The sequence below is a fragment of the Vigna unguiculata genome, chromosome 5 (assembly GCF_004118075.2).
Source record: "Vigna unguiculata cultivar IT97K-499-35 chromosome 5, ASM411807v1, whole genome shotgun sequence".
Lineage (NCBI taxonomy): Eukaryota > Viridiplantae > Streptophyta > Magnoliopsida > Fabales > Fabaceae > Vigna > Vigna unguiculata.
Window position 1 is genome coordinate 23,599,747 of NC_040283.1, and position 12,170 is coordinate 23,611,916.

Genomic DNA, 12,170 nt, shown 5'->3' on the forward strand with positions numbered 1-12,170 from the left:
AGAAAATGATGTGAAAAAATAAATTTTTATTTTTAATTAAAAAAAATTTATACATAACGAATATAATTTGATTCTCCTAAAATTTGTATTTAAGTTTCGCCACCTTCTATTGTAAAGCCTTAAACTTTAAAAATTCTCTTTTGTGAGATTTCAGTAACAAATTCTTTTGTATAATTGAGTACAGATTCTTTGTAGTTTTTTAATATTGTTTTTCTGTTGCATTTTTATAATATATTGATTTTATTATATTAAAAAAATTAATATATTTTAGCATATCAAAGTTAGTACACATAAAAAAATATATTTTGAAAGCATAACATTAAGAAATTAAAACAAAGACCCAAGAGTTATTGAATTTAATTGAAACTTTTCCCAAAGATGTTTGTGTCAAATGTAATACTGTTGTCGGTGCTTCATGTGGTAATCGGTGTTCGATTGACTGTGGTGATACTTTTCAAAATTATAGTGACAAATTTCCTGGAAGCTTTTCAGTTTATATTGGTATAAATATGACCCTCTCATTAGAGATTTTGACTACCATTGAATATGTGAAGAATGTTGGTTCTCATATTAACTCTAAAAGCCTTCAGAAAGGGCCTTATTGTTCCTTGGATTCTTTGTGCTAGATGTTTGCGTTAATAATACTTCATCCATTTCCCTTTAAGTGTTATTTAACTTCTATTTGAAAAAAAAAAAAGCAATGACTTTTTCTCCCTTCAATAAAATATTTAGAAGATTTCTTATTCTTCTAATCTTATTTTTATTTAAAGTAATCAAGTAGTTAATGATCTCTTAAACTTTGAAAAACACAACTAAATAGGAATTCTTTTGTTGAAAAAAAAATGAGAAAACATTTCACTGTATTTTTGGAATTGGAGTTAGCTGTTCATCAGTACATATCTGGAGAATGTCTAGTTTATTACATTATTATGTAGAGATGTTAGAAGAGTAATCAGACAGAAGCACACAAAATTAAATAGAATGCACCCGTAATGAAAGCTCTATTATTCTTTGTATTAATAAAGTATATTCATGCATAACATCAATGCCTCTAAGGTGCTAGCACTATGACAGCAGTGTAAGGCTAGCTTCTGCTTAAGTGGCGTATTATTAACTAGTAGAAAGATACAACTTTGGTGCACTTTATTGTTACTTTTAGTACGTAGTTATTGATGTATATCGGTTGAATGGGTATTGTGTTCACCAATTCCCTGTGGTTCATATGAGGTTCTGATTTTGTGTACTTGCTTCCTCATATTCAGGGATACAAGGAATCCAAGCACCAGCAATAGTAGTCAGATCTTGATATTTCCAGCATTTGTTCAGGAGTCATTCTTTCAAGCTCACTTTGCCTCCACGAAGCAAAATTGTTCCTGTTCTGTGGGTCAGACACCAAAGGGTAATCCTGTGTTCTGTGTATTTGGGATCTCATTCTCATGTAGAGCCTCATAGTTGCCACACAGTCATCATAAGGATCCTGAATTCCAACTTGAATGTCATACCTGCATGCATATGTTCCTCAAAATCTTCAAACATTCTCCATAAAAATTGCATCTTGTGTAAGAAAATTGTAAAAGATACTTGCCCAAGATATGTTTGTGTTAAGTACTTGAGCGAGTTGCTGAGTTTGCTCGTTTTCATCAGAGGAGGGTATTTTGCAGTGTCCCTGATTATTCAATAAGGACTTTTATGTCAATATTTGAATATGAGTGTTAAAGTAGTAAACCTATATGTGCTTGTTCTACACCATATATTAGTTTCAGGGATGATTAAAGCACTTCAAATCAACAAATTAAGTTATACAACAAGAACAAGATGTCTTCTTTGTCACTGTAACCCGTAGGGTCTAATGAAAAGTGTTATTTAACTTACCATAAATGAAGTTACAAGTATTTCTGAAGAGAATGTTTGACTGAGATATGTATGATAGACAACCTAAATTTGAAATTGAATGATTTACCTTATCTTTTCTGTTCGATATTCTATTTGCAGACATTCAAGGTCATGATCCAAACCATGGCCCACAAGAATCCTTGCTCTTCCTCCTCTTGCTCGAATTGTCCACATAGGTTCACCGTTGCAAAGAAAGTCTTGAATCCTCCTTTGAACTTGTTTCATTGGCATTGCATCCCTCAGGTATTCTGGTCTAATGCCTGTGGTCTCATACCTGTCAATGAATCAGTAGCTCCATTCACTACACCAGCTATATATATATATAAGGTTAAACTCTCCAAAAACTAAGTTTAATTGTCCAACCTGTAGTTTGTGACAGGAATTGGTGGCTTCACATAAGAATGGAAGATTATGTTCTCATGCTCATCGATTAAGCACACTCTTCCACAGAGATCTAGTGAGCCATCACTGCCACCACCAACCATTTTACATGCTAATGCAACTACTTGTGGTCCTCTTACTCCACCACTAATGGCCAAATTATCACGAAGTCCCAAGTTTGAAAAGCGACCAATTATTCCCTGTAATAATGTGCACCAAAAGTTAGGAATTCGCAATGAATAATTCCAAAACATTTTCAATTTTTAGCATTAATAATAAAAAATATACAATTCTTGTTTCCATGTATATTAACTGCACATATTTTTTTATCATGTAACAGGAAATTCAAAGTCAAAAGTTTTACAGCATTTGTCCCAGAGTGTTGGCATTTTTCTTGGTGAATCCTGCGAGAATTAGGGCTGTCAAAGACTTTCAAGCAAAACTTGCACCCTCTATAGGCAAACATATCTCTGCATTCCTGCTTTGGCAATGGACCTGGAAAAGCAGATTTATAAAAAATTCACAATGATCATCAATCAATAGATCATTATCTATTCAAAAAATATGAAACTCCATCAACTTCAATTTGCTCAACAATTAATAAGAAAGATTATTATTACCTATAAGATGTTCCCTTAGAGACTCAAATGACCTGCAGTGTTTCCTGCAAATGCCACAGGTTGGTTCATGAACCGAATGGTATGAGATCCTCATGTGCTCCACAAGGTGCTCCAGTTTGTTGAACTGTCTGAAGCATGCTGCACACTTATTCCTACAGTAACAAAAGCTATATATTACACATATCCATGTGTGTTTTAACTATGAGTTAAGAGAGTTAAGATGCACATGCAGGCTTGTATATGTGATGTGTGTGTGCATGGATGTCAGAAACAAAACCTGTGAGTTTCTGCACTCTCCATTCTGCAATCCATGATTTGTTTATAGTGATGTATGTATAACTTTCAAGAAAGAGTTGAAGTTGAGGTCAAAGGTGGAGTGGAATGGTATTTATAGAGAAAGGGTAGAGGTAAGAATTGCCCCAACTTGCATAAACGGACAATTCCCTAAGAATTATTCAGTATATTAATTTGGGATTCCCCTTTTACTTTTTCTTTATCTTTGGCCATGCTTGCTTCCTCTGCTCTCTACCTTGCAGATGAGTTTGTTGGTAGGGTATAGCATTCTTCCATTCGTAATGATCAATGTAAGTTCCAGATTCTTGTTGAGTTGGGCCCATTCTTGTTGTTTCCCTCATTGACTTCGGCTCTCGCGTTGCTTTAGTATGAATTTCTTTGTTGGAAACCAACCAACCAATGTTCTCAAACCCTTCTCCATTAAACTCACACCTTCTCGCTCATCACTGGCCACATACTTCTCTACTTTCTTTTTATCTGGAGAAGAATCATTGTTCTTGTTTCTATCTTCATATTTTTTCTTCAACTTTTACTATAACTTATGTATGTGTTTTCTGTGATAAATAAAAAATCAAATAAAACTGTACTTAGTTTAGAATGAAAATTATTACATATCTTTTTTCATCTATAATGTTATGATAAGTGTTACTTTAAGAATTATAGCTCTCAGAGTCGGAACCTGCGACAATCCAACTCATTATGGATTCGGGTCGAGTTTAATTGAAATTTTTTTACAAATTTTAATACAGGTTGATTTTTGACCTGACTCATCTAGAACTCGGTCCATCCGGGTTGAACCTGTGGTGAGCCGGGTAGGCTCAATAACCCGCAGATAAAAGAATACATAAGAGTTTTTGATTAAGTTAGGCTTTACATTTGAGTTATGTTAGATTTTTATTTTAGCCAACACATAAATAATTTGCATTTTTTTATTTTGGTTTGTATTTGGATTGTATTAAAGTTTATTTAGATTTTAATTGTAATTATAATTTAGTTTTGACTGAAAAAAATAAAAAATTGTATTTTTTTTTAATTAAGTGAATCAGTGAGCAAACCAGTTTAACCTGCCAACCTGTGGTGGGGCAAACCGGGTTCGGATTGTTTTGGCTCACTAAAAAGTGAGTCAGATTGGATTGACTCACTAAATCATCAATCCGTGATAGATTGAGTCAGATCGAACCGGATTACCCATTATGACAACTTTATTAATAACTCTTTTCAATATCATATCGGACCGGATTACTCATGGAGAAGAATCGTTGTTCTTGTTTTATAACTTATGTATGTGTTTTCTTGTTATTTAACTTTTTATTCAATAATTTAATACAATATTTTATTAATATTCACAATTGTAAAATGGTTGTATTTGTAAAATCTATGTAATTCACAATTGGTCACCTTCACTTTCAGTACGGTTGGAAAAATTCCTCAAAGTAGATGAGCTGTCGAAAGCACGTCAACTCATCTGTTCAAGAAATTAATAGAAAATATATATATATATATATATATATATATATATATATATATATATATATATATATATATCCAAAAAGAAGATCTCATATACCATCAATTCAAGACAGAACTATAGTTAATTTTTACCTTTTTTTTTCCTCATTTTGCTTCTTACCTTTCTTTTCCTTTCTCATGGTATATATTATCTATCACATGTGTACCACTTTTTTTTCTCTTTTATTACTATCTCCATCATCAATTTAGTAATACTCAAATAATTACATACTACACTATGTTTCAATCTCTTACCTTTTTTAAGTAGTTATATTCTAAATAAAAAACTTCTGAAATCCTACTATTGTAACTAAGAAGATTGCATAAATAATCTTATAAGTACATAAGAAATTTGTACCATAATTTAACTTTTGCTTAAGATAAGTTAGACATCATTTTAGTATCGTAACATAATTTATTTCTCACTTGTCCCCTTTGATTAGAGTACTTATTAAAACCAGAGATTTTACGTGTTTAGGATGAAAAATATATAAGATTTTTTTGGTGGATTTAGACAAAAAAAGATATTGAAGGGTCAAAATAATATATTCAAAATTTATATATTTAATAATTGTCACTAACATAACAAAAGTACGTAATTTAATATTGATATTAAAATCTCTTTAGAGATTTCTCTTTAGAAAATGATAGTTTTGAAGTTGTATTCGATATGAACTCCATTTTAAATAAGTTTGTATAATTTCATTTCTTTCACTCATCTAATATTTTTTTCATATTTTAGGACTTTTTTCATAGATTATGTTCCAAAAACTTCTCACCTATAACTCTTTTGATCATCAAAAAAGACTTATCTAATTGAACAATTGAAGTTCTATCTTATTTTCAATTTCAAAGAGGTAACTTCTTTTTATCACTATTAAGAAATGAATAGATGATAATTAAGCCACAATTAAAAATCAGCTATGAAAAAACACATAATACATTGTTTTTCCTTCTATATTTATAAAAAATAATAAACAAATGACTCATGTGATTAAAAAAAATACTAATGGTTAAATTAATATTTTACTATCAAGTGAAACAAGAGAGAGTTACATTTTTTTCTCCAATAATGAAAAAAGATATAAAAAGTGAGAGTAGAAATAATGAGTTTGTGTCTAACTTCTTATTTTTCATCGTAAACAAACGAGAACATGTGAGATTAAAAAATAAGTACAATATATGAAAACTCAAAAGACAATAAAAGAGAAATTAATTAATATCTTAATATTTATTTTTCTTTACTGTATTTAATTTTATATTTTATTATTTATTAACATTAAATATTGTGTTTTATAAAATAAAGGGTTAAATATGTTTTTGGTCCCTTAATTTGAAAATTGGAATTAGTCCCTCTTCGAAACTTTAGCCTAATTTAGTTCTCAAACTTTAGAAATGTGTGGATTTAGTCCTTTTAGTCAAATTTTGTCAAGTTTATTTGATATTTCAAACGCGTTTTATGATAATATTTGAGTTAACATTGAATAAAAAATGTGTCAAACGATGTAAAAAAATTCAAATACTATTATGAACTGTACTTGAAACGTTAGATAAACGTAACAAAATTTGATTAAAAGGACTAAACTCACGCATTTCTAAATATGCATAACTAAATTGGTCAAAAGTTTCGAATATGGACTAATTTTAAATTTTACTAAAACTTGAGGGATAAAAACATATTTAACCCTAAATAAATAAAAATTTACTTAATTTAAATTTCATCCATTCTTAATATATATTATATATAATTTAAAAATTGGGCACCATGGCCCTCCAACTACAACTATAATCCGCTCCTATTTATGTACAAGTATGTAAAATATAACCATATATTTAACTAATAATATTAAATTCATCAAATAATATAATCACAAAATGATTATAGCTGATGAAAACAAAACAAAACAAAATGATTATAATTTATATTTATGTTCTGTTTCACAATTACAAAATATGTTCTCCCATGAAAAGTGCATATTTGGAAGCTTTTTCAAAAGAACCGATACAAAAGAAGTGAAAAAAAAAAATGAGATTGTTTACTCAAGAAGTGATAAAATTAATTTATATGTAAATTATAGTTTGTATTAAACTTTCATATAATTTCTCTAAATTTTTATTTTCAATTTATGTCTCGTCTAAATTCAACTTATACACATGTTCTATTTTTGTTTTCGTATTTTTCTCTTCTAATATTTTTTCTCAATAAACAGTTAAAAGAAACTCAAATTTATTATCTTTCCGTATGAAATAAGGCAAGCATATCTTTTTACCTCGTCCTTTAGGTCTCGGTTCAGCATACCCGAAACCTATATAAATGTGGTGTAATTTTTGCAATTAAATGGGATTTATAGGCTTCGGTTGCAAGAAAACTGAAGCATATAACTGAAACTGGAAACCTATAGGCTCCGGTTAAAAAATAACCGAAGCCTAAACCTATGTAGAAATTCAAATTTTATTATTAATTAATCAGGTGGAAGTTATAGGCATCAAGTAAAAAATAAACGAGGCCAAAAGGGAACCTTATGTAACATCCTAGCCGAAAATTACTTATTTAAAATAAAAAGAAATAATTATAATAATAAACCTCATTCATTATTAAGTACTTTCCCAAAATGCGGGAAAATTTAAATCCTTTGTTTCAACGCACCAAATTAAAATAAAACCACGACGTTCAATTATTACAATTATAAAGCGTTTACAAAGCCATTACAAAAATAGTCCATAAAACTTCCATGAAGAAAACTAGTAAAACTCTTATAGTTGTTCCCCCACTCTGTCTCTAAGCATCCACACGCTCACCTGCATCAACATTTGCTCCCATGTAACAAGTTACATGACCATCGCCAAACACACGGAAAATACAAATACAATATGGCATAATTAAAGAATATCAAAACCATGACTCGTGTTAGCATCCTTAACTCCTCAGTTTCTCAACTTCCAAACCTTACATTGGACGCCTCTTGATTCTATAGCCTTTAGTGAGTACACAGATTGATCTTTGTTGCACGAGTGTCTACTTGCCCCTCCTACTACAGGCCACCACCTAATAGTCCATCGTATCAAATTGCCACGACCACAATCCGCGACATCAAGTGGAGTTCCCAAAAATGAACCGAAGTTCGTAGTTGTCCCCAGACTACCAAACTCAATCAGTTGAACTAAAGAGGGCAATCTTCCAGAACCTCGCCATATGAGCCACGATCTTGCACACTCTACTTGACTTCCTAAACCACTAGGCTACAACCTTGAGTGGCCACATGTTACCCCAATACAAGTTACACTCGTAATTGGGTCCCCAGCCCCATCGTATCATGACCTTCATCTAAAACTGTGTAGAAATCCCATTGCGATCCAACTTTGGACCCAAAACTGCCTGGCGCACCTCTTGTGTTGCTAGGTGGAACTTGGCTTCAGACCGCCTGGCGCCAAGCTCCTTCCAAGAATTTTGTCATACCACTTCTGCTTGGCGGAACCAACCCTGCCGCTAGGCGCCATGCACGTCTAGTGGCCATTACCACTGTTTTGGATATCTATCACCTGGCAGATCGCCCCGCACCGCCAGGTGCCATACCAGTAGCGCAATGCTACTGGTTTTTGGGCTATGAAACAGGTCCCAAGGGACCCGAATCACACAATACGCAAAAATCATAGCACCATTGGGATATTCCATGCATAATACTATGACTAAAAACACAATACACACATTTTACTCATGCCCAAATCAATTATCATCATGTCTGTCATGCTCTCCTTCATCTATTAAACACAACATGTCACAAAAATTGTCAATATTGCACATACAGTTTAAAAAACACAACCAGTGAAGCATACAATCTAGACCACCTCGAATATATCAATCTCAGTCATCCAAGCATATTTATATAACTTAATTGCTCTTTCACACACTTCACTTAGCATATTTTCTCAATTATTAGGATATCATCCCCTTAAACAACTATGGTACATTCTACTACACATTGATCATGTTACCAATTAACCATCCCCTAATCAGTTGAATCAACAACACGTGGTGCCCTAATTACTGCTTTCAAATAAATACAATCCATATCATGTTCAACAAAAGGAATTTATTTAGTTTAATGCATATATCCCAATTATCACATACCCATACACAAGTTAATGCATATTTAGTTTAATGCATATATTCCTTCCACCTCACTACCCGACTAATCCATATCATACATACCAAGTTATCCAACATAACACCCAATAACGTGCATCACAACAAAACTCAAAATAATCTACTGAACTAAGGTGTTGCCTGGAGACAGTCCAAGCGCCACCAGGTGGTGCTTGAAAATCTGGGTTCTGCCCAGATTTCTCCCGAACTAGTCATGATTCCCAAGCACTCCAATCACCCTACTCATTTTCACACTGACATAATTTCACATGCACGCATCTTACATGCTTCATACTTTATTCATATTAACATCATTTCCATAAAATAGTGCATTGATCATAGACATAATTCATGCTTAATTATTTCCAACCCCAACATGAACCCTAATCCCAAATTCATTCAAGATTTAATGCAATTTCCACCAATTAAATAATTTCAGTTCATAATTTGTAATCATATACATACAACAGAAATCCAATTCGAACACCACAACACCTCTGACAAACCAACAAAATAGGAAAAGTTGGGCAACACAATATACGTCGCCTGACGGGTCACCCTCAACCGCTAGGCGGTTCATAGGGAAACACAAAAGACTGGGTTCAAACACATGTGTCACCGGGCGATAATTCATGTTCCGCTAGGCGATTTCTGGAAAAATCCAGAAATGCAAAAAGAACTCCAAATTTGCAGAGATATATGCTTCAACATTTCCATACAATACATGATTATGCGAAAATAACAATTTAACAATAGAAAGAACTCCCCTAACCTGGATTCCTTGCTCTATTTGCAAAACTTTGAGTTCTCCCTTGATCCACACTAGTCCCCTTTGTTCTCCTACTTTTTAGCACTTCCTCTCCCTCTCTATAGCTCTTGACTATTCTGGAAGTTCTCTCCTCAGTTTATGCATCAATGGTAGCCTCACTAACATTCTCTCACCCTTAATGGAGTCCTTAACTATGCTTTAATTTGGTTTAATGGTAGCAAAACGAAAATTAGTTTAAAGAGGGTTTAAGGGCTATTGATTGACCATTAAATCATGGTTTTCCCAGTCCCTCCTATCCTCACAATTAGCTAGGGTTTTCAGGCTCTTCACATTCATACCAAAAATTAGTTTTAGCAAAAAGAAAGTAATTTTGCTTGAGCCAAGGTTCAAACCCATCAATGTTTTGTGACAATTTCTATAATTTTAGAGTTTTATACTTTCTTATCACACTCCAATCTTTATATAGAAAAATAATACAATTAAATAACCCCAATTGGCACACATAGGATTCGAACCCAAGTCCTTTCACACAATTAAGTACTTTTTACCATTTGAGCTAGTACTTTTCCACACCATGACAGTTAGCATGTAATTTCATAAAGGCTTCCACTACTCGCATTTATTAACTAACTATTTATTTAATTATTTAAATTCCTCAGGTCTTACACCTTATATGCCTTAGGTGGAATTATAACCGAGGCCTAAGGTTATATGCTTCGGTTATTAATTAGAACCAAGGCCTAAATTTTAATTTAGGGATTTATTGGGGAAACATTTTCGTGCAGACTTCGTCTTCTTCCTCTCCCGCGCGATGCTTTCTTTTTCTCCCCACGCTACGACTTCGCGTTCGGCTCACCCTCTACAACAGGTTCTTCATCGTGACGGTGGATGATGGTTGTGGTGGTAGCATCATTGTGGTGTTGGGTGGTTCTTCCTCTCGTCAGCGACAACTCTGGTGGTGGGTTTTTCGTCGATAGTAGTGGCTCTGCGCGATGTAGTGGTGTGCAGTGGCAACAACTCTGTTCGTATTCTTGGCTTTGACGGCAATGAGTCCTCTTCAAATTCGTGGTGCTTCTTCGACCACTTTTTCATTTCCTGCATATTACTGAATTTCGATTCCACTAGTGAGTGATTATGTGATATTTTTGTTTTTCGTAGTACTATCTATGTTCATTGGGTTTATTTTTTGTTTGTGTGCATTGAATGTGGTGGCATGAATGTTATATATTTTGGGCAATTTAGTGAAATGAAAGATGGTTGAAAGAGAAAGTTCATGTAGTTTATTGTAATGGATTGGAATGCTATCTATTTTGTAGGTGATATTTATTCAAACGTTGTAGTGTGCACCAAGTTGGGAGTGCTAGCAGTTGGTAGTGCACCTAATTGGCACGAAAACACCTTCTGTATCTTTATTGTTGCTCACTGTCATACTCGCAAGTGCATAATCTTCTAACCTTTATTTTTAATGTGAGTCTATATTTTTTTATGCCACTTATTTGGATGTTAGATATGTTATTCATTATATTCTTATGAATATGACATGTTATATAAAAGTATCCTAACTTATTCCCTATATCATAGTTCAATTGTTGCACATAACATGTTAGGGAGATCAACGACTAAGGCAAAATGTCTTGTATGGTGTTCCCTCCAGGTTTGATATTTCTATCCATATATTTATAATTTTTTGCTTGATTTTCTTCTTTAATTAATTGTAACGTTGTTGATATGATGTAGTGTAATAGACAAACCGACTCATATGAGTGCGGTTACTATATAATGCAATGGAGGACAACCGTTGTGTGCGCTCGTATTACAACTAATTGGGAAACAGTAATATATATTTGAATTAAAACGAATACTTTGCAATATTGCCTTTCTATATACTAACTTAACTTAATCTCTTATTTTGTAGACATTCAAGAGTCCTGCCCCAATTCCCGCGAAGTCCATAAAGTTTGGTAGGATAGCATGTGCAAAATATATAATTCAAATGTACAATAGTATTGATTATGACATGTATTTGAATTGTGAATGATTTGTAATTGTCTTTTAAATGCATTTGGATTGTGGATGTGTTATAAAATATTTTGTTCTGGTTTGTGCTGGTTTCTGAAAAAAATTATGCAGGTTTAAATGTGGGAATAACCATAAAACAGAAAATATATTAAAAAAAATAGTATCTTAAGCCTCGGTTCTTACCGTAACCAAGGCAAAAAGGTGGTATATGGCCTCGGTTCAAACCAAAACAGAGGCCAAAAGCTCATCGAATTTTTAAATAAATTAAAAATTTAGTGACATATATGGCCTCGGTTGTAGGATAACCGAAGTAGAAGGTTGTATATGTGGCTTCGGGTCAGCTTGAACCAAAGTAGAAACATGGAGATATATGGCTTCAGCTCAAGTTGAACCGAGGTAGAAGGTTGATCAATGGCTTCGGTTCACACTCAAGGCCAAAAGCCCTCCCCTTTTGGCCTCGTCCCAATATGTTTCGGTTCGGGAATCGGTACGGAATATTAAAAATAACCACTGCCAAATTCCTTTCCTGCACTGGTATAAG

The 12,170-nt window shown here is 33.1% G+C and overlaps 1 protein-coding gene across 1 annotated transcript; it reads right to left on the minus strand.

Moving 5' to 3' along the window:
• Positions 1–993: 993 nt before the first annotated feature.
• Positions 994–3,235, minus strand: LOC114186216 (apoptosis-enhancing nuclease-like). The gene is made up of 7 exons (XM_028074257.1): positions 3,172–3,235; positions 2,895–3,046; positions 2,639–2,769; positions 2,257–2,474; positions 1,961–2,167; positions 1,586–1,666; positions 994–1,502 (listed from the first exon to the last, which is right to left on the minus strand). The coding sequence occupies exons 1-7, from the start codon at positions 3,204–3,206 to the stop codon at positions 1,259–1,261; spliced, it is 1,068 nt and encodes a 355-aa protein (XP_027930058.1). The 5' UTR covers positions 3,207–3,235; the 3' UTR covers positions 994–1,258.
• Positions 3,236–12,170: the final 8,935 nt, after the last annotated feature.

Bases quoted from the DNA above. Each gene is read 5' to 3' on its own strand.
- LOC114186216 (XM_028074257.1), bottom strand. From the start codon at position 3,206: ATGGATTGCAGAATGGAGAGTGCAGAAACTCACAG. The intron at 2,770-2,894 runs GTAATAATAATC...CTGCTTTTCCAG, and splicing joins TCTAAGGGAACATCTTATAG to GTCCATTGCCAAAGCAGGAA. The intron at 1,503-1,585 runs GCAAGTATCTTT...ATATGCATGCAG, and splicing joins TTAACACAAACATATCTTGG to GTATGACATTCAAGTTGGAA.